Source organism: Limanda limanda, chromosome 1, assembly GCF_963576545.1.
Source record: "Limanda limanda chromosome 1, fLimLim1.1, whole genome shotgun sequence".
In the NCBI taxonomy this organism is placed as follows: domain Eukaryota; kingdom Metazoa; phylum Chordata; class Actinopteri; order Pleuronectiformes; family Pleuronectidae; genus Limanda; species Limanda limanda.
The window spans coordinates 40,978,565-41,006,073 of record NC_083636.1 but is presented as its reverse complement, the minus strand read 5'-3'; the positions used below and the strand labels follow the sequence as shown (position 1 = coordinate 41,006,073).

General features: G+C 41.5%; 1 protein-coding gene across 3 annotated transcripts in view; it reads left to right on the top strand.

Moving 5' to 3' along the window:
• Positions 1–27,509, top strand: part of scube1 (signal peptide, CUB domain, EGF-like 1) — a 100,059-nt gene that overhangs the window by 65,054 nt on the left and 7,496 nt on the right. For 2 of the 3 annotated variants that reach the window (XM_061072734.1, XM_061072716.1), the window contains 7 exons: positions 2,287–2,403; positions 19,807–19,929; positions 22,469–22,585; positions 24,340–24,462; positions 24,576–24,695; positions 26,624–26,722; positions 27,313–27,429. In XM_061072734.1, the coding sequence (XP_060928717.1) occupies positions 2,287–2,403; positions 19,807–19,929; positions 22,469–22,585; positions 24,340–24,462; positions 24,576–24,695; positions 26,624–26,722; positions 27,313–27,429 (816 nt within the window). Of the gene's footprint in view, positions 1–2,286; positions 2,404–19,806; positions 19,930–22,468; positions 22,586–24,339; positions 24,463–24,575; positions 24,696–26,623; positions 26,723–27,310; positions 27,430–27,509 lie in introns of all 3 variants that reach the window. The other variant, XM_061072725.1, reaches the window with a different exon arrangement.

The following is a 27,509-nucleotide window of genomic DNA, read 5'->3' as shown; positions in this document are numbered from 1 at the left end:
CATTGATCAAATAGTTTGTGTATTTGTGGAAATATGAGTATTTGCTTTCTTGCTGACATTTTAAGATTGATATCTCATATCTGTTTGTTACATATGAGGTTATCTCAGTTTAGAGGAAGCAGGGGGAGAAGTCTGTTTCTGTCCTAAGGAGAACAAGCATCCTCCTGTAAGCTCACAAATGAGGGGAACATTGGTAGTTTTAGTATGTTGTTTTGTCTGTAACTTTTACAACATCAAATTTGGGTGAACATTTTATCTCTATTTATGTGAAAAATTTGTCTCCAAAAAAATCCACCAGAGAAAGATTAAACATTGAACAAACAGCAGAAGACTATGTCATCAGAATCTATCATCACCAACACACACACACACACACACACAAACCAGGCAAGGACGGAAAGGGTTATGGGGGGCCTGTCCAGTACATCAATCATGCCCGGCGGTGCGTCTGTGTTCCCGCCCTCAGCTTTGCCCTGAGGCTGGATGTGGCCTGGAGAAAAAGAGGAACTGTGAGCAGGACTGTGCTCACCCTCAGATAATGATAGGGCCCACTGTACTCAGTATAAATCATTCTGACCCATAACCACCACATCCATTGACTCACATGCACATACACCTTTAACACTCATACAAACCAAATTGACTATATACACCTGTGCAGGCACGCAGACCATATTACAACACATACGTACACACACACACACACACACACACACACACACACACACACACACACACACACGCGCACACACACACACACACACACACACAAACGTTACAGAGATCCAAGCTGGGGAGTGCAGAGGGGACAGGGTTCTGTTATCGTACCTTAAATGGCCAATCAGGCAGGCTACCTGGATGATTGAGCGTCTCTCCTTCCAGCCAACACCACAATGCAGCATCTAATAAACCTCCTGCCGTCATTCCAGATCCTTCTCTGTGAGGGGGGGGTTTGGGATTTGTAATATATTTAAAGTGTTTGTTCTCAGAGAGAGGGATCAATAGACATGAAAAAAGATTAAGAATGTGGAGTTGGGATGTATTAACAAAGTGAAGAACAAATGCCAGTAAGAAACCTGAGATTAAAGCGACGAGGCTGAGACTGATGTTTGAGGCTGTATGAGAGAACACACAAATGTGCAAATACCGTCCTGTCTCCTTATGGACAGCACAGGCCCTCTTGGCTCGGATGTCTTTGTGACTGCATTAAAGGGCGTTATACTGATTTCTTGACCTCTGACAATGTGTGTCCAGGCCAGAAAGGGCTTTTCCTGTTTCTCTCTTGACTCAGAAACACAATCTCCCATCATTTTAATGAAAGGGGACAAGCTGCCACAGAGAAAGGGAACATCCCTGATTTATGTCTCGCTGTTTGAATTCTAACATGTCAACTTTTAGGAACTAGGGAAAACAGATTTGATGATGTTTGGTTTTGAGTTTGACCATTGGCCAAGTGTCTTAACTCCCAATTCATGTACTCATTAACACAGCAGTGCCATTTAGGCCTTCTGGATTTACTGAAATCCAAAAAAAGCAGAACAGTTGCTAAGTGAAAGTGCGTTATTAGGTGCAGATTCATTAAATCTCTTTCAGTCAAGGGTCAACATCAAATTTCAGCCTCTTCAGCACTTCTTCATGCTCATTGGGAAATTGTGTGCTGAGCTTTGCTAAAGCAACAGCGGCTGGGCAGGTGAGCTAGAGTTACCATGAGCTTGTGTTTGTTTTGGGATTAGCTCAGGCAATATTCACAAGTCCGAGCAAACCTTGTCTGTGCCACATACAAGAACATTGAGGAAAATATACACGCTGGTTCTGCCGAGAGTGTTCTAGACTTACAGCACCTTGCACTAACTTTATTTTTCTATCTACTTAACTTAACCCTACCTCTTATTTGTGTTAACTGATTTCTTGTCACTTTTGGAAACAGGACCGACCTCTGGGCCAAAGAGTTCTTCACCCTCCTTTATCAGCACAGTGTCATGTGTTATTGTCTGATTGTCTTGATACATTACTGTCAATGATAAAGAAATTTGGGTTGTGACTTTCTGTGTCTATAAACATCATATTTATCTCTTCATAAAATAATCTCATGACAATCTGTGTGTTGACAAAGCTACATGAAAAAAAGGGCTATTTTCTTGATTGTATATTCTTCTACTGCATGAAGCTTTGTCTAAACCCACATCACTTTCTATAATTTCTTTTTCATTATATTTCAGAAGCAGGGGTCACATGATAACACCCCCTCCTTCTCTTTCTCTCTTTCCATATTTGTGGTGTCTGCAGAGACCTGTGCCGTGAACAATGGCGGCTGCGATAGGACATGTAAAGACACAGCCACAGGGGTGCGCTGCAGCTGCCCCGTGGGATTCACCCTGCAGCCTGATGGCAAAACATGTAAAGGTCAGTAAATGTATGAAAGTGTGTTGGGCCCTCAAGCCTAAAGTTAGAGTGAATGGTGCGTAGCTCCTGTTCACTAAGCTCTGGTCGTGGCCACTGACACTGCTGCTGCCTGTTTTTGTCGATTTTGCCGCTGAGCATTTCTCCACTTTGGAAAGCCCGCCAGTGACATCAATGACGTTGGTCCAAGGAGATAACCGCTGAAGCATGGGCCTAAATATCCCAGAGTAGAACAGATTATTATAGGGTTTTGGCTTTCGACTAAACAAGCAGTCTCACTGAATGAGGCTGGCTGGTGAGTTGAAACTGAGTCAAACACTGGTCAGGAAGCATTCTGTGTTTTGGAGTTAGGACACACGTTCACAAGTTCAGTGAGAGATTTGCCAGAAGACATGGATCAGTGTTTATTTTGCATTACAACTCTCTTACCGGTGGTGCCATGGGGCTGCAGAGGCAATGATGTTTCTGTAAATACATACAGTTTATGCTCAGCTTAGCAACTAGCATGCTGCATACATGAAGGAAAAAGCAAAGTCAATTCACTACTTTCATTGCAAAAATGGGCTTCATGTTGACAACCTGTGGACATAGAAAATGCTGAACAATAAATGAAGGGTAAGGTTGATTTTCCAATATCTGAAAGTTCCATGTTTTCTGTTTCACTTTTATCCAGTCCAAATTGAGGGTTTAATTCTTTTTTTTTCAAGACTAACTAAAGGTATAATCAGGATCAGTTTCCTTTACTGGTTGTTTCTCTTCTCATCTTAACCCAGTCAAAGTTAACAAGAGTTGTGTATTATAATTTAACATAGGGCTGCTTCTGCTGCTTATGTGTGCATGTGTCTGTGACGTGTTCATGGAGATATTTGAGTCATTACAGTAACGGGGTATGGGCCACATGACAGTGGGTGCATCGTTTGATATGATGTGAATATCGCCTGTTTGTGTGTGTGTGTGTTGTGGAGTATGTGTGTTTTTGAAATGAGTGTCAGGTAGTTTGAGAATGTGGCATGTAGGTGTGTTAAATCCTGGAGCCAGAGCTGTCTCAGGCCTGGCAGGCAGACGACACGTTGGCAAACTTTGAGATGTTTGAACAGTGAGGCCCACACTGGCCACTGTCTCTCTCCCTCTCTCTTTCCCATACACTGGCCTGACAGACACACTCACACAGACAGCACCATCCAGCTGCAGCTCCAGGAAATACAGTAGTTGATCTCTAAATGTAAATTCATTTTAAATGTACATTGGAAATAGAGCAGAATGTGTTCTTTGATAAATGACAAAGTACATACTTTAGATACTCCGCTGTCTCTGTGCTTAACCATACCAAAAGGACAGGTTTTCAAATGTATTTGTCTGTGCTTTCACAAATCGGTTTCCAATAATAAATCTCTTTCATGATCTAATATGGGTAAGAGTATGGTCAGACAACAACCGAAAGATAATGTTCTGGGACAAATTATCATTTTGATAAGGTTTATGAAAAAAGAGGAACATGTGTAAGCTGAGTCTAAATGAAGAGTAATCTTCAGTGATCGAGTCCTCCTCCGTCTAAATTTACTGTCCCATTATCTAAATCTTACTTCATCCTTTGCTCCCCTCATGGTTCCTGCAGCTCTTCAGCTTCTGTCACTTGAACATAGACGGATGAACATGCCAAAACAACTGATGCTGTCATTCTTCCTGAGAAGGTTGTCTCAAAGAGAGTGAATCATTGGATTTGGTTCATATTAAAAATTTAAATCAGTGTAAACACAAACTGTCCCAACCACTTGACTTGCCAGACAGGCTTGTTGCGTACTAGAAAAACATCTTGTCTGCTCTGTCAAGTTCAAGCTAGCAGCTTGTGCGAACACTTCCACTCTGTCTCCCCAGGTGATTTGTGGTCCTGACAGAACCCGGCATTTAGAGTGGTGGAAAAATGAAACATTCCCCCTCAGTTTTTTGGTCTGAGTTGAGTGGGGAAGATGGATAGGCATGCAGTCCAGCTGTGCCCCACCCACATAATTTAGAGCTGGATCAGCCCCCAGGCTTCATAAATCCCTGAACAGGGATCAGGGCTGAGGGGAGCTGAGAGACAGAGAGCAGGCAGAGCCCATCAATCAGTATCTATCAACTGGGCACCAAGCAGGATAACCCACACTGACTCAAACCCAGAACTTATCTATGCACATGTATTGAGTCTGGAACACCTCTTGACATCCTGCAACGTGACTGTTGCTGTTTAGACATAGGACTCAGAGAGACTGTAGAAAAACAGACTTTATCAAGGACTAGAGTGAGCCAGTGATCAAACATCTGTACGTGGAAATGTCAACTTCAAGGCTTAAAGAGTTTTCAGCAAGGAAATGTTGTTTCTCTGCTTTCTTTTGGTAAAATATACTGAAAATACAGTATAGTACTCTCACTGTACTCTGAATATACTCACACAGGGGAAGAGAGTGAGGAGAGAGATAAAGAGGGAGACAAGTGCTCAGTGCTTGAAAGTGTAGAAATTTATAAATACAGTAGAGAGTCCAGTTCAAGGGGCATCATTTTTAAAACAGTGCATAGAATTCATACCAGGAGTAAGCAAAAAAATTGTCAGATTTCTAAAACTTTGCATCTACAAACACCTAAATGCAATGTTAGTTATAATGCAATTGTCTTTTAAAAAACACACTCCACCTGGAAACATGCATAAATGAATGCGCCTCATATTCCAGCCTCTACACGCCAATAATTCAACCATAAATGGTCAATGCAAAGCAACAAATGTATTTTAAATTACCCGGGGTATCAATTGGTTTTTAATGGTTAATCACGGCATCAAGAAAGAAGAAGAAGCGCAACTGTTCTGACACCGAAAATGAGGTAATTATGATTGAGGAGAGTGGGGGTTGGATAAAGACGTACTGGTTGGTGGTCACAGCAGTGATATCACTAGTAAAGGAAAATGTGGTAAAATGTTGCTGTTGCGGTTAATGCAGGGAGTGCCTGAAATACAAAGTGGTCAAATTGAAAGGTGGAGGAAAAAAACAACAGCTTTGCACTGTCAGAATGCGACCTAAGTTTTGTATCACATTCAGATTTGAATAATCCAATCCCAAACTACAGGCGTTATTAAATTCAAAGAAGGTTACGAAATCCCCAATTTATAAAATTTAACAGAATTATAATATTCTCCTAATAGGCTTTAGACAGAAAGGTACATATTATACATTGTTATTCATATCTATCCCATACCTGTTTGTTTGTACTGGGATGGTTGGGCTCTGTTGGTTCAGCCTGAACTGGACTCAGTTCAACACCCAGATTGAAGATCACAGCTCTAAAGAATCTAAATCAAATGAAGAGTCTGTCATCATCATGGGCAAGGAAATCTCTGTGGTTGCTTAACACTCATTTCCCCCTCATTCTTCAATCTGGGTGAAGATTGCAATGTCAGTGCATCCAAATGTCAGAGCAGTATTTATCTTTACAGCAACTGGACCGATTACTCTACACCAGGGGTCTTCAACGTTTGTCAGGCCAAGGACCCCCAAACAGGTGGAGAGATGGAGCAGGGACCCCCTACTATAGATATTGTATAAAATTGTGTTTTATATTAAACTGGGCCTAGTGCCATGTATAAACATAACTACCCTGTTATTGTGCATTCAATACTAAGCTATTCAAATATTACACAGGTTCATATATTCATTTTAATTTAAACATGTGCAAGGTACAGGGTGGCAATGCCACTGCCATTTATAAACATACAGTGGGTACGGAAAGTATTCAGACCCCTTTAAATTATTCACTCTGTTTCATTGCAGCCATTTGCTAAAATCAAAAAAGTTAATTTTATTTCTCATCAATGTACACTCAGCACCCCATCTTGACAGAAAAAAACAGAAATGTAGAAATTTTTGCAAATTTATTAAAAACGAAAAACTGAAATATCACATGGTCATAAGTATTCAGACCCTTTGCTCAGTATTGAGTAGAAGCACCCTTTTGAGCTAGTACAGCCATGAGTCTTCTTGGGAATGATGCAACAAGTTTTTCACACCTGGATTTGGGGATCCTCTGCCATTCTTCCTTGCAGATCCTCTCCAGTTCCGTCAGGTTGGATGGTGAACGTTGGTGGACAGCCATTTTCAGGTCTCTCCAGAGATGCTCAATTGGGTTTAGGTCAGGGCTCTGGCTGGGCCAGTCAAGAATGGTCACAGAGTTGTTCCGAAGCCACTCCTTTGTTATTTTAGCTGTCTGCTTAGGATCATTGCCTTGTTGGAAGGTGAACCTTCGGCCCAGTCTGAGGTCCAGAGCACTCTGGAAGAGGTTTTCTTCCAGGATATCTCTGTACTTGGCCGCATTAATCTTTCCTTCAATTGCAACCAGTCGTCCTGTCCCTGCAGCTGAAAAACACCCCCATAGCATGATGCTGCCATCACCATGTTTCACTGTTGGGATTGTATTGGGCAGGTGATGAGCAGTGCCTGGTTTTCTCCACACATACCGCTTAGAATTAACGCCAACAAGTTCAATCTTGGTCTCATCAGACCAGAGAATCTTATTTCTCATAGTCTGGGAGTCCTTCATGTGTTTTTTTTTGCAAACTCTATGCGGGCTTTCATATGTCTTGAACTGAGGATAGGCTTCCGTCGGGCCACTCTGCCATAAAGCCTCGACTGGTGGAGGGCTGCAGTGATAGTTGACTTTGTGGAACTTTCTCCCATCTCCCTACTGCATCTCTGGAGCTCAGCCACAGTGATCTTTGGGTTCTTCTTTACCTCTCTCACCAAGGCTCTTCTCCCACGATTGCTCAGTTTGGCTGGACGGCCAGGTCTAGGAAGAGTTCTGGTCGTCCCAAACTTCTTCCATTTAAGGATTATGGAGGCCACTATGCTCTTAGGAACCTTGAGTGCTGCAGAAATTATTTTGTAACCTTGGCCAGATCTGTGCTTTGCCACAATTCTGTCTCTGAGCTCCTTCGGCAGTTCCTTCGACCTCATGATTCTCATTTGCTCTGACATGCACTGTGAGCTGTAAGGTCTTATATAGACAGGTATGTGCCTTTCCTAATCAAGTCCAATCAGTTTAATTAAACACAGCTGGACTCCAATGAAGGAGAAAGAAATGGACAGCATGTGAGTTAAATATGAGTGTCACAGCAAAGGGTCTGAATACTTATGACCATGTGATATTTCAGTTTTTCTTTTTTAATAAATTTGCAAAAATTTCTACATTTCTGTTTTTTTCTGTCAAGATGGGGTGCTGAGTGTACATTAATGAGAAATAAAATTAACTTTTTAGATTTTTGCAAATTGCTGCAATGAAACAAAGAGTGAAATATTTAAAGGAGTCTGAATACTTTCCGTACCCACTGTACATCTTGCATACAACACTGAGCTATTAAAAGTAATTCACAGATTCATGTTTTTATTTTAAACATACCTGTAGAAGAGACAGTGAATCCTCAAGCTATATGTGGATGGCACACATACTCCCACATTAGTGACATGTTGGACCCTGATGGGTAGCACACAATTTATCTAATCTAAGATTAGATAAGTTGTCCATCCATCCAAGATTATCTTGGATGGATGGCGGTTGTCAGGCAGAGGGAGAAATAAGCCTCCCAATATGTTGGATGCATGTTAATGTGTATTGAAAGACATTTAAATTCTTGAAAAAAACAACAACCCTGCAGTACCTCCGCGGACCCCCTAGGGGTCGCGGACCCCCTGTTGAAGACCTCTGCTCTACACCTATACAAATTGATCACACAAATCGGTGGTATCCTAACCTTCACCCTGGGATGTCATTTGAAAATGGAAGTTTTTAGGTTTTGTTAATTTTTGGGAAGTTGTCTCCAGGGTGCTCTGTGCACCTGACAGCGCAGTCTGTAAACAACGTCAACCCATCTTGCTGGGTGTGTGTTGACTCTGGTGACCAATGTAATCACAGTGGTGGAAGCAGATAACTGCTGGCATTTAGCTGTTTTAGCAGCAAGATAAGCTTCTCACTGTGAGGAGGGCTCATCTGATGTGCCGCTAAATAACGATAGAGACAGACTCTCTCTCTTTCTCTCTCTCTCTCTCTCTCTGTCTCTCTCTCTCTCTCTCTCTCTCTCCATGTCTATCCTTGCTCTAAAGCCAAGGGGATGAGTCCTTTCGTGCCTGTCTATCATAATCATTTCAATATAAACTATGTAGGGCATGTTTAAAACCCTCCAGTCTGATAAAGGCCTTTTCATCTGTGCTGACAGATGAGGCGATTCAGCCTCTCATGATGACAGACAGGCCAACCCAAAGAGGTGTTTCGTCACAGGCCACTCTTGACAAAAGCTGAGTGTGTAAAAAGAGGGGGTGTTGGGGTAAAAGATAGACACCAGAAACAATCATTGATCCAGATAAACTCAGTGCACTCCTGAATCACAGTAGTGCATGTCTTTATAACACCACACACAAGCCTTCAACATGAAAACAAAAACTTTTCTGTGCAGGATGCTTTGAGTAGCTACTCTCACTGATGATGTTTTGTACAGCGCTCTCCATTCAAGTCTGAAAGAGTCAGTTAGACGTAAGTGAGCCGTCCACCTAGGGTCAGTTTTTCCATCTCGTTTGTCTTGGTACAGAACTGAAACAAACAATCCACACACTTAGAAGCATCTAGCACAGAACCTGGTGAGGAACTAATACTGTGTAAGACGGGAGTTTCCAAATGGTTGATTAGAAGGTTCCCATTGGAGGTTGGATCACTTAAAGTATGTGTGTGTGTGTGTGTGTGTGTTGTTGTGCGTGTGTGGCGTGTGCATGTAATAGGAAGGACTAAAAAACTGTTATATGGGAGACAGCTTGTCCAATTAGGGACAAATGCCATGTTGCCAAATTGGAAAACAGTGTTTTTGTTGTTTTTCTTCTTGTTTTTTGTCAATTATTGAGTATAGGGTTAGGCAGGTATTGGTTATGGTTATGTTTAGTGTCCAGGAAGTTATTGCAAGTCTATGTAATGTCCCCAGTAGTGACCAAAGTAAGCACAGATATATGTTATTTTATTGCATGTATTTTATGCACATGCAAGCTCATGGAAGTGTATTTCTGTGTGAATGGTGAACGTTTTTTTGGCACGTGAGACACGTTCCCACTGGCCTGCATTCCTCTTCTACCTGAAAAGACCTGAACACACACACAAACACACACACACACACACACACACACACACACACACACACACACACACACACACACACACACACATATACATACACACACAAATAAATGTCTAACAATGGAACATCAAATACATACATGTACAGAGACGGTAACACACATACACCGTTGCGACAAAGAAATATTTTCTTTTTGTGATAACTAGGGTTGCAAAGGGGCGGAAAGTTTCCACGGGAAGTTAAGCTCGGGAATTTTGGGAATTTTGAAAAAAAAACAAAACTACACAAATTAAACGCTGAGCAATAAAAACATCATTCAAAACTCTATTTTAAAGATGTATGGAATGCAGCACACACTGCATGTTGAGTTTCAACCCTCCACTGTGCATTCTTCCATCACATGCACAGATAACTCCCAGCATCCTTCACTCTACAGCAGGGCTATTGAAGCCTGCTGTAGTGTGCAGGACTAGTCAGGTAAGTTTCGATGATATTACTGGGGAAAATATATTAGCATGCTGATTGAGGATTGTTCATCTGTTCATCTAGCCTATTTCCATTCATTTATCCATCAATTGTAAAATATGAGTACAGACGATTCCAATTGTTTGGCTAACTATTTATATCTCTGGCATTGCATTAGTGTTTTTTAACAAACTTTTTTATCATCTTATTCTACAGAACAATGCCACATGCACTCTCTCATGTGTGGAGACATTTCACCTCATCCAATGTAGAAGGAAAGGCTGTGTACATTTGCAAATACTGTGCAAAGACCTATGTTAAGAATGACACAACGATGCAGAAGCGTATAGTCAAGTGCCCAAAGTTTCCTCAGGGCTCAAATCAGCCTATGACAAAACAAAATGTTTATATTTATGTCTGTATATGACAAGGTAAATACAGTGAGTATAGATTACCCACAACATTTCCAGTTTATTCCCGTATATTCCCGTTAATTCCTGTATATTCCCGTTAATTCCCATGGAAAGTTTCCAACTTTGAATATTCCCGGAATTTTGCAACCCTAGTGATAACCACAAAATGCACTATACCTGTTTAGCTATCAGTAGGTTCTTATTATTTTTTTATGGCTGCAGCTAATAATTGTCATCATTCTTGATAATATAAAGTTTTTTCAGTTGTAGATGAACTCCTAGAATTTCTAAAATTACATAAAACATTACAAACAAACAGTTTACAGAGCCAAGGATGACATTTTCAAATCCAAAAGATATTCATCTCATGTATAACAACACAGAAAAGCATTGAATCATACATTATAGGAATTGGATCCAGCAATTCTTTGCCATTTTGTAATATGCTACCGCAATATTGATACTAGTGTATTACATATTGTACTTACTGTCACTGGTTTTGGTGTCATATGGGTGTGTTGATACACCTTCTTTTTCTAGTTGCCTGGGGGTCCCTGTTTCCTCAGTAAGCGGTCACAACTCTGTAGCCCCCGCTGTGTCCACACTGGTCCGATGCACCCAATCCCTTTAACCTTACATGACTGCAGCAATACAGGCAGTCCCTTCCCTGGCCAAACCCAGGGTCACATCATTGGCTGTTTTATTGTTGTGTAAAACGGAGAATGTCCCTTGGCCCACATGCACTTGTGGACTGTTTGTTATGAAAAAGGATCAAGCACTGGGGTTGTTTAATACCCGAATAAATACACGCTGCCTCCCTGGCCTGATGTCTGTCCTCTCCACCGGCAACACCCTGCGAAGAAAACCAACACTCCCAAGAAACCTAGATCCTCTGTACTACGTAATTATTTGGAGAGGTTCAGGTTCCTGCAAATGCATTCCATTTAATTGCTTTTTACTGCAAATATTTGGTAAAGCTACTCTCCACTGTGCAGAGTTCGTACTCTTGAGATATGAGCTATACAAGCAAGTTTAAATGAATTAGGAGACAAGAGTTTTATTCTTAGTTGATGTGTTTCAACTACTTTTTTCCACCTAAGCCTTTTTCTCAGGAGCAAGGCAGACAGACAAGCATCTTACATAACTCTGACCCTGCGCTTGACCTCTGGATGCTGGGGTCAGAGGTGAGAAGTTAGGATTCACTTACGCTACCCTCAGTGGTGACGGATGGTTTAAGCGGCAGTGCTGATCAATCGGGTCGGTCAGTGGGTCCTAATCAGGCAGCTGAGCCCCGCAGCAGCATCAGGGTCTCTGCTGGAGTCAGGTTTCTCATTCCAAACACTGAACGTCTTGAATACAGCCCTGAGGCTTACAGAGGAGCAAGCGAGGGGGTGGAGGACTTGTTTCCTTTGGCCCAGGTGGATGTTAGCAAGCCTTCTCATTTGGCCCACATCCTCCTCCGCAGCCGGCACAGTGAAGAGTTCACATCCAAAATATCTACCTTGGAAGAAAAATGTATTCCCCGAAGGTCACTTTTCAACTGCCAGTAAATTCAATTCAAATTCAATTGGAGGCCTATTTGGGTTATTGAGAATCTGGGTTAAAAAGTGCCAGATGTTTTTCAGTGCAGACAGACTCGAATCGATTACTCAGAGTCACATCAAACAAAGTTCTTAGCCCAGCGAATATGATGCTCCGCTCATGTTCAGTCATACCACTTCGACGGCTCCTGAAGACACTGAATCCTATAGGCGATTCTAATACCATTATACTAATAGCTCCGCCTGAGCCACATTATATCAATGTGATCATATAAACAGCTTCATCAAAGTATGTGCTGTGTGGTCACATTGTGCTGCTCTGCAACATCCAACATCACAACCAAATTACACTAATGCTGCTTGCAGTGATGCACTGTACTCCGCAGTTCCTCAGGAGGAGGTACATTTTTTAATGAAAATGTCAGAGTGAGACGCTCCGCAGTTTCTACAGACTTTCTCCACCTGGCCTCCTCATATATAGTGCGTAGAAATTCAGGAGAATCAGATGTGTGAAAACTCCGACACTGTAAGGGTGCTGTAAAAAAGAATTACATGATCTCTACGCAGTTGAGTTAATATGTCTCTTCCTACCTCTGTGTGCTGCACCCAGCGGCTCGACCTTTCGCCTGAATAATGAGGAGGATTTGTTGCTATTGTGAACGTGTCTGTGCAGAGAACCCCCCGCTGTGTTGTGCATGTGTGAAAGGCAAACTCTGGGTAAACTCCTTAAGGCTCCATTATGCTTCTACGAATCCGTTACGGACGGACCGATCGGACGGACACTTTTCCATTTATACCTCTCCGTCTTGAAAACAATTCACCGCCAGAACAGTAGGTGGCGCAACCGAAGACAAGCTCGGAGAAGCCTACCTCACGAGTAATCAGAAGAAGTCCACGCTGTTTATTTACTTACCCCCCAACTAAATAAAATAAAGTGAAACCCAGCAGGTCAAAATGCTGATGTAATCGTTTCTTAGCGCAGCGGTTCCCCGGTCTTGTTTCGGAACTGTGTTGCTAATCCCACAGCTTGAAGCTGTGGGATTAGCAACAGCTAATGCAGCTACACGGAGCTAGCCAGCTTCCCCCCCAGCTTCCACACACAGTCAGCAGGGAGTCCCGACACTAACTACTACCCAGTGTTTGCTTCTAACCTGACGATATTGTAGAAACAGTGTCATGATAGAAGTGGAATTAAAGTCGTGGCAGCGGGTTTTTGCACTGTCACCACCGCAGTTAGCATGGTTGCTAGCCCGCTAGCCTAGCCCGCTAGCGCCGTTTTGAAAGCTCGTTATAACCGTTTGTGACCGTGCACACATGCCGTCAGTGCTCTAACGAGCCACCTTCGGCCGGACAACTCCGCTGGCTTAACACACACGTCACATTAATCGTAGAATCATAGCTGTGTTTGGGTTTGTTGTGACATGGAAGGAAGCAGGAAGTTTGAGGTCCGGAAATGTGAAATACGGAAATGACGTCGTACGGAAATTATGTCGTACGGAAATGATGTCGTCCGCGGACCAATCACAGCCATTTATACTCTCAGAACTTTATATTAGCTATGTTTCATTGGAAATACACTGCGTTTGCCAGCTTTCTTATTTCTTTATTTTGGTTGTTAAATTGCTCTTAAATCGAATTCTCTGGAGCATTAAAAGGGCCTTAAAATGTTATAAATGTGGCTTTCTAAACCTGTGTCATATGCACACGGTAGCAGACAGTCTATCAGTAGAGCTGTGGGATATTCAGCCAGATAGCTTTTAGCAATAGATGGAACTATTGATTAGAAGGTGGGATTGAGGTATTGATCTGATCGACTAGTGTAAATATCAAACATGGATCCCAGGAGATAGCCTGTATGTGTGTGTGTGATTGTTTGTGTGTTAAGTGAAAGTGACGAATGACTCCTCCCTCCCACAGGAACAGACAGAGATGGTAAGAGTTGGGTGTTTGCGGTGGAAGCATTGTATGGGGTGCATGTGCATATTCTTACATCTGTGTGCATGCCTTTTACCTATTTGTAAATAACTGCAAGTGTGATTCACCCTTTCTCCTGCTATCCATACACAATCCTTTGTGAGCATTAGTTAGTTGCTTAGGAGCATCCTTATTTACGGAGGCTTCCTGTAAGAGGGCCTCTGGCAACCCAGATGTTTGTTCTTGATGACATCAAGCTGCACAATCATGTGAAACACAAACAAAAGCCATTATAGGAGTCCTACCTTTTTATGTTAATATGTTAACATCATGGTGCCATAGACTATTAGAACGACAGCCTTCGAGAACCAACTCTTGGTATTGTTACTGATATCCGCAGCTAAAATTATTTATTAAAGGAGATATGAGTCGCTGTAAATGGACTGTGTCCTTCTAATAATTATTTTGGTGAGAAAATAATGCAGTGCAAATACAGGATATGTTGAGGTTAAGTTAACCCTCAATACATCCACTTTTGTCTGTCCTCTCTCTCTTCTCTTCCAACTTTATCATTTCAAGATGTTCAGAGGCATAATGTATGTATTTAAGCTCAAAGCTTATTTAAGCTCCATTAAAGATAATTATATATCCCGTTATAAAGAGCAGCCGTCCCTGGAGTGGCCATTAAGTGTGGGTAGATGTGATGATTCTGCCAGTGTTTATGGCTGCCAGAATAATTACTAAGCTGTGTCTGAATTGGATAGACCGGGGGTGGTATATGTAGTTTTTTCGCATCAGAGCAGAGATGGTGAGGGCAAATTGTGAATGTTGAGGTGTGTAAGCAGGGGCGTTTCTAGGATTGAACGAAAGGGGGGTCTTAGCCCCTAAGGATGCTGAATGTTTGCGCGCGCAGCGCGAGCCAATTTTTTTTCTCATTTGGGGCTGCGGATATCCATTGTTTCAGACAGTTCATAGATTGGTTCAATCAGAAGGAGTGTGATTTTTCTATGTATCTTTGCTTGCATTCATTCAGTATAAGATAACAGAAGACACAGAATTTCAGGAAATTTGTGAAATTTGACAACACAAATATGAACTTTTCTCAAATAGAGAGAAATAATTTTCCTGCTTTTAAAGGGAAGACGGATATACTAGTTTTCATATCCGCATCACTCCCAAATCCTAATTCTTAAAGGGACCACACACAATGGGTAGAGAATGGACCTGCCATTGTCAACTTCTAAATTGCTTATTTGTTGTATTATGAGCAGAAGGGAATAAGATACACAATACACAAAAATACATTCAAATTATTTAAAAAATAGAATCCAATGTACAGGAGATTTTAGAAAATGTAATCATGTTTCCATGGCCATAGTCATACCATTAAGAAAACATGAATGTTCAGTGCATTCCATTCCCGTTCTGAGGAAGTGAGGTCATCGGGACACTGACGGGGAAGGGGGTGGTTTGGAAGCACAGGTTAATGACAATATTTAGTGGGAGGAAGCATCAAAGAATGCCTTCTGTTTTTAAGTGTGGCAAATCGGTCTATCAGTCTGTTGTTACTCAGTCCACCTAGTATGTCACTTTCTATTGACATGGCTGCAAGACTGTGTTAACACTAAGCTAGCTAGCTAGCTAGCTTAGTGTTAACATAGCTCATTACAATATTCCCTTTCATTTGCCTCAAGTAAACCTAAATTTAAGCAGGTAACAATCATTAACAACTACAGATAGCCACATTCTATAACTACCTGTACTTACAATTTCACTCTGTGCATCATTTCCTATGAGCTAAACTCCTTGGCTGTAATCCTGCTGCCTTGATGAGAGACGTTACTTGACAGAGTGAGAAAGCCAGCGCAGCAGCGATGCAGACTCCCCAAGGTCCTAGTGCCCGGTCTTTTATTAAGTATGATGAGAGGCTATTGGATTGTAATTTGAAGGGGGACAAAACATACAAACCAGAAACACACTCACATATGTAGCATGTTAAAATTATAAATAACTTGTCCATGTGTAAAACAATAGTTTAATTTAAAAAAAAAAAAAAATCCCAATAATTATTTGGGGGGGCTGAAGAACATTTAAGGGGGGCATCAGCCCACCTAAAACAGGTCTTACGACGCCCCTGTGTGTAAATCTGTGTGTTTCTTAGTGTATGTACAGAGTGTTTACCAACACCTCTGTATAGAAGAACCAGTTTGCCTTACTTTTGAAGCTTTTCTTCTCGCGGTGATATCTATATATTCTCGTGATCTATTTAGTTTACAAAGTCACTCAAACATCCCAAAATTCAAGAGTGTCTTCTTTAGTCTTGGTTGTGGCCAATGTGCAGCGTGTGTAACCTGAAATGAGATAGCAGTTATCCTTCCGGCTGTGTTACTGTCACAGATTAGCCTTACGCGCTACTGTCTTTGCTGGATGACTGGGCACTGGGGCATGGATTGATCTTTTTATTTTTTCAGTAGAATTTTAATTATTTTTAAACAAAGATTTTTCATAAGCCCCCACAAAGCATAACAATACAACACAGACAGATGTGAAAAAATGTAATAAACAGTAAAATAAAGAGATTAACAACAAAACTTTTACTATCAATAAAGAAAAATCCAGTTGTCTGCCCCCCACGTGATAATACAAACTAAAGCTCACCTTCAAATTGTCCATTTAAAGGTGTGCTTTTCGGTCAACAAGGAACCACTACAACATTATACATACACATGCTCCGTTGTTATGCCAAATATTATCAATTAATTTTACGGCCACTTTAGTTAAATATTTGTTTCTCTCTAATGTAGCTTTGCTTATCTTATTCTCCTCTCTGATGACATAATAGGCCCTGGTTCTGCATTACTTGGTATACACTTAGTTTAATTTCATTAACAATACACTTATACTTCTGCTTTTATTTTTATCTTCACTTGCCCCTGCTCAGGATGTGAAAGGTCAGAGAGCAGGGTCAAAGACACAAATTAGCCAAGCTAACATAAGCAGCTGTGGGAATAAATGACCAATCGTTATTATAGTTCAAAGGGGCAAACTGTAAGCGAGAAGGAATAACATTAAACAACATGTCAAATGTGTGCAGATAAGGTCTGCTTCTCCTGGTTGGGTTCAGGTGACATTAAGTGGTTTTTCATGGTTCCATCTGTCCTTGCATTAAATAAAATGATGTGTACATATCCACTTATACAACTGGGGGTTGAGCATCAGGTGCTTGTGTGAAATGCATCCTGGTATAGGCATAGTGATAACAGCTATACAAGCAGGAAAGCTCTGAAAAGTCAACCTTTTTTGTTGCTATAGCACAATTGAGGAATTTATTGCTTCAGTTGACTACAATTACCATCAACACTTATTGGACATCCACATAAAAAGTGGTGAATTTTCCCTTTAATAGCTTTTTCCTGCTCTTTATTGGATTCGGGGGAATTTACACTGTAGCAACCCGAGCCAAAGTTACCTAAGATAGCAGTATGTTAGTGAAACACTCTGTCCTCCAAGAAAAGTGTCAGTGTTTGTATTTTCGGTAACAACTGATTTGTGTTCTTGTGTCATAGTGAGATAGCCTGACGTTGTCATACTCAATTCTAGTCAGAATATGAGTCTGAGACTGCTCCATTGGGCTGTGATTATGGGGCGTGTTTCAACGGAAATGCCTCTTCGCTCAATTGGATAGACCTACAACCAATCAGAGCAACGTAGTATGTGACGTATGTTTAGCGACATTGTGAGTTATTTACTAAGTCAGACAGTCAAGACTTTCTCTTACCATAAAAAAACAACACAGCGCGTTTCCTCATTGAGATCTTTATTACAAGATGAACAACTCTTGTGGCAGTCAAACGGAATCCGTTCAATGGTAACACCGCTGAGAGCTAGCTCGATTTGACGGCTCTCCACCTCTCAGTCCGGTTGTTGTCACGCCCCCACTTTCGGAACTCCTCCCCCAGACCCGGGTCTGTCCGGGTTCCATTCTCGTGGACTGACATTCCGTGTGCGGACATGAAGCCGAGGCGCGGTGGCTAGCTCCGGGCTGCTTCCTCCAGCTGCTAACAGCCTCGCTGTGCTCCGTTCAGGGCAACCTCGTTCAGGGAAACCTCCTGCCACATAGCGAACATGCAATAGTTTTATCGATCAAAAAATAATGTCCACCTCGTCGTGCACGCCAAGTTGCATCGCCATGCCTTGATCGCGTTTCTTTGTTCCTCTTTCAAAATGAATGCGCTATCGATGTCTTCTAAAACAGACTCAATGCCAGCATCTACACATCTCAGCTCTCCAGCGGCAGGCATGGTTGTGGAAAACAGAGTCAACGCAAGCGCTGTTTGATGACGTAGGCTAGTTTTTCCATCAATATCCGACCACTTCTTATCCCTCTGGCCTTTTCTACTTTCATCCTTGCTCCTCCTCTATTTCTTGATTTGTTCCCCAACACAAGGGTTAAGGTAGCTTGACATTGTTATACTCATAATTCTAGTCAGAGTATGAGTCTGATACTGCTCCATTGGGCTGTGATTATGGGGCGTGTTTCAACCGAACCAGGGAAAAAAATGCCTCTTTGCTCAATTGGATAGACCTGCAACCAATCAGAGCAACGTAGTATGTGACGTATGTTAAATAAGCGACTATCCGGGCCAGCTGATAAATTAAACTTTTGCCGAATCCCGAAGGAAGGACGGCAAAAACATATTTACGATATACAAATGCCTTGATCGCGTTTCTCTGTTCCTCTTTCAAAATTAATGCGCTGTCGATGTCTCCTAAAACAGACTCAATGGCAGCATCTACACACCTCAGCTCTCCAGCGGCAGGCATAAATCAAAGTCAACCCAAGCGCTCTTTGATGACGTAGTTGATTACGTAACTGTTGATCATCTGTCCATCATCGTATAAAGCCCGCCCTGACAATTTGATTGACCGAAAATGTTGTGGGCGGGGCTAAATTCGTCTGGCACCCAGGCTAGGGTTAAGGTAGTAATCTTCTACAGTTTGCATCACTTTAAGCACCATCAAAACGAACAAACAAAAGGTGGTACTAGACATGATTTTACAGCCTGGGTTCATGTGAGGGCATGGCATACTGGAGGAAGTGAGGGATGGATGCATTGAAGTTTTTAAAACCAGATCTGGCAGCAGCTTGCATTTGGCACTGCCTCTGGATTGCTGCACCCCACCTGGGCTGGAGCTCAGGTAATTTAAGGTTCTATATGACTGAGTTTCTTGCAGTGGACACATTCTATCACAAACAAAAGCCTTTTTAACTGTGGTACAAACTATAGATAATATATAACGCTTAATTTCCCCTCAATTTGTAATAGTTTACATGTATGTTTAGGGTGCTACAGTGTAATTACAGTTCAAATTAGGTATCACTCAGGCATCAGAGAAGGCTGATACAACCTCTCTGATTGATTTAGTCAATGCTTCCCTGAAACCCTGTGAGCCTGTACACACCTGGTATTAACATGTATTTTTTGTGATCCAATCTCAAGTGTACAGCTCTAAGTACAGGTGTGAACACATATAGATTTTTTTCATGCAAGACCACATTACAAGGAGGTCTGGGCTAAGTGTCCACATTCTTTTAACAGTGTAAATGCAAATCCATCCTGCTTGGGTCATATATGAAGGACCTCAGCTGACGTCCTCTAATCTGCTGCAGTTTCACTATATATCAAACATATTTTTGTCTCGTCTCATTGATTTTTTGTGTGACCACCGGCACAATACCAACACGGATCACCGCATAATGGTCGTCACTTTAACAGGTAAAAGATTCATTCAGACTCTCCTGACTCGTCTCTCTGTTTCTCTCTCTCTCACCTCTGTTTCGCTCGCTCGTGCCGACAAAGAATCACACAGAAATGACGTATGTGTTTGTTTGAAAAACTAGGACTGCATTTGTCATTGTTTTAATGTGCTCCACCAGACATCGACGAATGCCAGGAGAACAATGGAGGCTGCGATCACTTCTGCCGGAACACAGTGGGCTCCTTTGAATGCAGCTGTCAGAAAGGCCACAAACTGCTCACAGACGAACGGACCTGCCAAGGTGAGTGACTAACAGTATGCAGTAATAGTTACTACAGACTTTCACCTTCTGAAGTCATGATCACTCACAGACACACACACACACAAACAGTTCTCCCTATTTCACTTTCTAAGTGCCCCTGAGCAAGGCACCTTACTCCCCTAACATCTGCTCCCCGAGCGCTTTCCATATCTGCCCACTGCTCCGTGATGTCACTCTGTGTGTTGTGTTCCGTGTGCTGTGTTCACATGGATGGGTTAAAAGCGGAGGGTCAATTTCCCCATTGCATGTGGTGCCTGTGTGTGCATGATACGGGACAATAAACAAATCTTAATCTTAATCTTGATCTTAGTTGCAGCAGTATAGCTGTCTTCCTCGACTGAGTGTGCAGTGTACATGTAGAAGCCAACTTGTGATCTGTGGTGATGTTTGTACAACCAAAGGCAGATTCCTGGTTGCAAGTCACAGAAAGAGACAGCAGCACAGAAAAACACAAAATCATTTTTATCAACAACAAAATCCAGAGGTGTTTCTTTGTGTTGCCCAAAGCCAACAAAGAGTGAGTTCGGGTTCATGTGGTTGTTTGTCCCGTGTGTATGAGTGTGTGTGTGTGCGGGTTGGAATAACTATGTACCAACAGAAGGGTTTTGTGAGTCTGTAATAAACAGGTGTTGAGTGTTGTTAGCCACATCACAGCATCAGTGCCTGTTGCGGACACACCTTTGCCAGTGTGTATTGCTTGCCAATAGCTGCCAGGTTTGTCTCATCCACTGACATCTAGCCTGTTGAGCTTATACATGAGTTATAAATGAAATATAATGTTGAATCTGTCAGCCCTGTCTGTGCCTATGAGCTTTTCCAGAGAAAATAGCTCAAGGTACTACACTGCTAGTGATCAGAGCAGTGAGCATCTGCCAGAACTGACTGAGAAATCAGTGCAGACAGATCAATTGTTTGCCACATTTGTACGAGAGATTTCCACAAAATATCCCATATATTCTAAATGTTTAGAAAGGAAGCGAGAATTAATTAATTTAGTTAGCAATCAAAATGAATGTCAGCTGTCACTGTCAGAACACCTCATCATAACCAAGGGTGCGTCTTAGGTAAACAAAAACACAGCCAAACCAGAAACCAGCATTTCTTTTCTTCATGTTCCAATTACATTAAATAATTGTTGACAGCTTCATTGTGCCCAGCTCTATTTATGTAAACTCTTGAAACAGGTAAGCTATTCCAAAGAGCTCTCTTGGACAGTTTCCTGGAGTTATTTACTGAGCCAAGATCCAGGCCTTACTTCCTCCACATAACAAACTCCATTATATCATGTTATATTATTAGCCCTGTTGAGCCCTACAGACAAGTCTAAAATAAACCAGCTCCAAATACTGACCTCTATTCCTGATAGCTATGATATTTAGACACATGCACAAGCAGATGTGCATACATGTGTGTGGGAATACACACGCACACACACGCACAGCACACAATGAGCGCTTGTCTAAGTGAGCAACAGATTTTTTTGATTTAATTGTATTATTTGTCTACTGTGATGATTGATCCTTTTCGAATCTTGGTTAGCAGCCCTATTTGTCCATAAATGAGTCTTGAAGATTGTGTTGTCTGACCATCAATGCTCCCATTACCCTGATTTGAACCAGTTCATAATGCCATTAATGGATGAAGAATTCAGTCACATCTGTCCTGCAGCTGTCGTATCATTGACAGCACTGATAGGTTTTCATAGCAGAATATTAAATAGCAATGATGAAATATCAGTCAAGCAGTGCAGTTTGCTGATCAGCGGATACTATGGCTGGCACTTGTCTGGAAGCTCCAGCTGCAGATAAATTCTTCAGACACAACCACAGCATCCATGTACCTTTCTTTGTGGATGTAAACACACAATCTACAGTTGATTTCTTGTTACTTCAGTAGTGAGTTGGTTCCATCTCGATAGCAACACAACGTTGCTGTGTTGACAGCAAACACTTCAAAAACCAGATGGTTTTTACTTTGTTTGGTTTGGAATCGTTGAAACAATCTTTTTATTACTGTGTGATATTTAATGTATTATTTATTTCCAGAATCTCATTTTTAATTGTTAATACATCAAGCCATTGAAAAGGAAAGGAAACATAAATTTAAGTAACAGATATCGTGACACCTAGTTTCTATGGCTTACATTTCCAACATTCCATTTCAAAATCTTTTTTCCTTCGGCCGTTCATGCTTGATGAACTCCTCCAACTTGTTGACTTAAGGCCACCTGTTTGTAAAACTAAAGTTATATTTTGTATGTAGAGACAGCTGCAGACCTTCCAAGTCTGTATTTTTCCTGGATGAGTGGGATTAGCAATGATGTTCCACTAGACACTGGCTGCAGGACTGAATCCATTTACTGATGTGCCTGAGATGGAGAACAGAAAAAACAGGAAATAAAAGTCACTGACGATGAATTCTCTCTAGTTCCTCCTTTTCCCTTTCCAAACTCTTTCCACTGCAAACAGTGTAGCTCCGGTGTTTCTCAACAGTCATGTTTCTCCTTGGTTTCCCTCAGACATTGACGAATGCTCCTTTGAGAGAACCTGCGACCACACCTGCATCAACTACCCTGGCAGCTTCGAGTGCTTGTGCAACAAGGGATACATCCTGTATGGCCTCACTCACTGTGGAGGTGAGGGTCTGCTCACATTAAACTGATTTCCCACAGCATGCATGAAACAGTAAACTGGCCTGCAATTTGATGTGTGACACAACTGGAGTGTGTGAAACAGTGGATTAAATGAAGGGTTTTGTGTTGATGTATCCGAAATGGAAAAGAAAATATTGTTCAGTCTGATGGGTCACTGAATACGCCTATGTACCTTCTCACACCTTAGTTCCCCTGAATAATGTCTCCCTGAGTGTACTCTGTTCCTTTGGGCCTGATGGTTTGGGTGTACATAGCACATGGGCCTGTTCACCACATTCATTCAAACACACATGCATACAGTGTATCTATCTGCCACACTTTCTCCATCACACATCGATCACTCACTACCAGCCCAGCCCAAGGACACTTTGAGGAACGAGGGAGACTGGGATCGAACTGCTGACCCTCTGGTTAGTGGATGACCTGCTGTACCCCCTGTGCCGTAGCCACACACATTGGTCAAAAACAAAATCATTTGGTCTTTGTGAACACAAATAATGTTGTATATACTGTACAGTTGGAAAGTCAGATCTTATTATTAATAAGCATAAAAATTATGCTGTGGAAATCCCATGTTTTTCATCCTGAGATATTTGTTTTCTTCCTGTTTTCTTTTCGCTCCTGTCATGGGTTTGAAACGTCATCAACATATCCTCTAGCTCGCAGTGAATCCTGTGGAGATGTCCTGCTGTGGTCTTACATTGGCTTATCCTGACATTGTATAGACTTTTTATTGAGATGGGGACCATTTGGGGCCAGAAAGGACACAGACATTTGCGTTCTCACATGCAGCCCCTCTGGAGACATTTCCCACAGTTTAGTGCATGTCTGAAAGCAGCTCTACTGTATGCATGTTCCCAGGGTGTGTTGGTTTCTGCTGTTGCACACTTGTAGCTCAGTCATCATGTAGCCATCCGAATTTTCATTTTTGGGTGAACCATCCATTTATAGCACTATACTGATAACAGGCTACATTTCACACTTTAGTTTTCCCAGTATTTGGTAATATGCTTAGTGAGGGAGTACTTACTTTACTTTATTCTCTGTAAAGACTTTAAAGACTGTAATTAAAACAATTAGTAATGATTGGGACTGTGTCACCAAACTGCTGATGAAATTTGTTGTGAAAGTTGCGTACAAAATCAAACAACTTTGCTTTGACTTCATCACAAAGACTTCAGGCGTAGTATATGACTTTTCCCATCTCTGCCCATTTAAATGTACACGCTTATTTAACTTAACAAATGGACAGAAAACTTGGATTAGGGTGCAGAGTATGGACTACAACATGCATGACATGCGTTCTGTCATCTTCTTTCCTATAAACACATATAACTTCACAAACCTAGTATCAAAAAATAAAAGACGTGCACTCTTTTGGCTTATTCTTTTATTGAAGAGATCTAGGAGAACAGTTGCTTCAGCACTCAGGTTCTCAGGTCCACATAAAATGTCATGAACTACTGTCACAAGACAAATAATCCATCTGTTATCCATTCTAACTAACTCTTCAATTAGCCTAGCCCCAATCTGCATTTCATTGGATTATGCGAGGAAGCCGGTGTATCAACAGAAAACCCATACAAATGGAGAACTTACAAAGTCCACACAGAAAGAATTCGAACATCTCTCGCCTACAGAATTTGCCTATAATCAAAATTACTTGTCTCCCTTTCTAGTAATTTAACTAGATTGCCTCATCAATTTAAAAATTGCTCTTTATGGTTGTGTCTCAGACATAGATGAATGTAGCATCAACAATGGGAGCTGTGAGTTTGGCTGCGTAAACACTCAGGGTGGCTACGACTGTGTGTGTCCACCTGGACAGAAACTCCATTGGAACAGGAAAGACTGTATCGGTATGTACCAACTCTGTGTGTGCGTCTGTTTGAGTCTGTGTGTGTGTGTGTGTGTGTGTGCGTCTGTGGGTGCATGTGGTTGTCATGGTGATGTGACTCTGTGTGTTCCTCAGAGGTGGTGAAATGTCTGCCCAATGGGAAACCAGCACCCCGAGCTCAACTGACCTGCACTAAAAATGGTGGGGCAGAAGTCTGCTCACTCTCCTGCCCCTCCAATGCCCTCTTCCTTGCAGGTACACACACATCCACACACACACACACACACACACACACACACACACACACACACACACACACACTTAAGTGCGTTGCTAGCACAAATGCAATAAGATGAAGCTACTTCAACTCATACATGTTCTAAGGATGTCTGCGCTGAATGGCTCTCTGAGCTCATTCCACAATTTCTCGACTGGGTTAAGGTTTGGACTCAAAAAGGTGGATGTTCTTAGTTTGAAGACATGCTGTTGAAGGTTTACTTCCATGTTTAAAGTAATTGTCCCACAGCATCTTCCAGCTTCTAGTAATCTTCAGCTGGTGGACAGATACTCTGACATTCTTCGGTGATGATCAACTTGAGAAATGTATTTTTATTGTATGAAAATAGTAACATCATGTGCATCAGTAAATTTGAAGTCACAGAGATACATACTTCTAAGGCCGTTGATTAAAGAAATATCCCATTATGTTACTTCTTTTTATTTGCTGCATCATTTAAAAATTACGATTATTATAAGAGCCAATTTGCAAATTTTAGAAAGCTAAGATTATGATTTACACAGACGTTATACCTTGATAGCATTATCATTGTGAGCATTTAGCTCAAAGGACTGCTGTGCCTAAATACAGCCTCACTAACAGGACTGGAGACTCACACTTACCATCAATTTCCCTTATTATTTGGAATTTAAATATACAGGTTTCTTCCTTAATGTACTATCTTTTGTACCAAGCAATTATAAATAAATAACAAAAATAGAAAAAGAGAGTACTGTTCTGCAGGTCTTTAGTTTGCTAAAGATGTGCATAAACATTATATATTAAACAGAGTCAAAAGACTGAATGACTCATATACGTCCATGGATTTATTCATCATTGCACTTTTGTGATATTGTTGTACTGTTTGACTGGAAGTTGTCTGGAAGTTGTCTGGCCTGGATTTGAATGTACAATATAAAGGGAGGAAAAAATAGACGTTCGTACATGAAAAATGTACAAACGTTGTTGACTCAGTAATTGATGTATTTTCCACTCCTGTAAATCACAGTAAAAGGCCTGAACAGTCCGCTGTCATACTTAACACTTTGCTGCTCTCTGCTGGAGGTGTTTTGCAGTCACTCCTCGGTTTGGTCCTTCCTGTTGCCGCTGCCGCTGCTTGATGGAGGCACTGGAGCAGTACCTCATGCTGTATTTCTGGACTCCTCAGGGGGCTCTCCACTTAGACTAATGTGCTTTTCACTCTATGAAGTTTTCTTGGCCTCAGCCTGCCCAGCAGTTTGGCTGGCACCCAGGCATCTCCTCCTGCATTACTACTTAACACACATCTGTAAATCGATTACAGTCTTTGATCAGAATTGTTTTTCCATAGCGTGGCCCTCGCTCTGTTTAACTTGGCCACCGCCGTGTGAGAATGATGGATAGCACTCAGGCTTGGGGTGAAATATTAGTTTTTCTCTATTTGGAGTTCTTTTTAATTCAGGGGGAGGGAGCCATGTAAATTCCTGTGACTGCATGTAGCCAGGGCTCATAGGTATTTAATGGCTTTTATGACCTCAGAGAGTTTCATCCCTCATTTATTACTTGAAATATGTCATTGCGTGTATGTCTTTATCAACAGGATTCATAGATCTTTCAATTGACTTTCAATGATTTATCAAAGAGGGTTTAAAGTCAGCTCGGTCTGCTCTCTGATACTGGAGGAGGTCATTCAACAATTACATTATTTATTATCTTCAACACTCTCACCATAAGATAAACTCACATGCATCTTTTAGACGACAAAACAATAACCAGCCTTTTTATCAAGATGTCAGTTTTTCCTTACCTTTGTCAGTAGGTAATTTGTCTGACATGTGTATGTGCATGTGTGTGTGTGTGTGTGTTTGTGTGTGTGTGTGTGTGTGTGTGTGTGTGTGTGTGTGTGGTGTGTTTGTGTTTCTTACAGACTCAGAGAACAGCTACACACTAAGCTGCGGAGTGCCAGTTCAGCCTGTCAAAGCTCCTCAGAAGAGGAATGCCACCACTGCCTTACCCACCTGTGCCGGTATAGTAGACCAAGATTGATGGGAGATGGGTTAGGCTTGACTTTTTGTATTCAAAGAATGGCCAAACATATTTTAAAATTCACAACAAGGGGAGAAACACACACTGTAAACACTTTTAAGACTCTGTAAGCACAAACTTACTCCACTTGCTGAGTATGTCTGTTAAATACAGTGTCACAATTGAGCATGAAAAACTGTCAAATTTGGAGCCTACATAAGTACATAAATACTATACAGTAATAAGAAATACTGAATGGTATTTAGTATTATGTAGTACAGTTTTGATTTAAAAAAATGTGACCGTATCCCATTATTTTCCGTCTCCCCATATGATGGTTGGAGGTTAGTGAGGGACCATGTCCTTTGTCTATGCCGAACCCATTGTGCGGGCTTTGGGATTGGATAATATGAACAAGCAGCCAGTGTAGTTATTAAAAAAGATGGTGTTTTTTGTTATAGTTAATGAGAACCAAATACAGATTAAGGGGGCAGCAAATTTACCCTTTGCATATTTTTACTTTGTACACCTGTTAGGCACTGTACCCCATGTCATTAATGGTCCTCCATTTTATTTTTTTGCTGCCAAAAGACACACTGGTGCCGCCCATCAAACAGAAGGCCAGGTTTAAGATCAAAGACGCCAAGTGTCACCTGAGGCCCCGCAACAAGGAAAAGCACAGAGATTCCTCCAAGCAGAACCTGCAAGGTAAAGACACTATCACATAGAATATCGAATGGGGTCAAACAAAACAGTTTCTGCTCAGTGTTGAAGAAGCCAAATGCTAT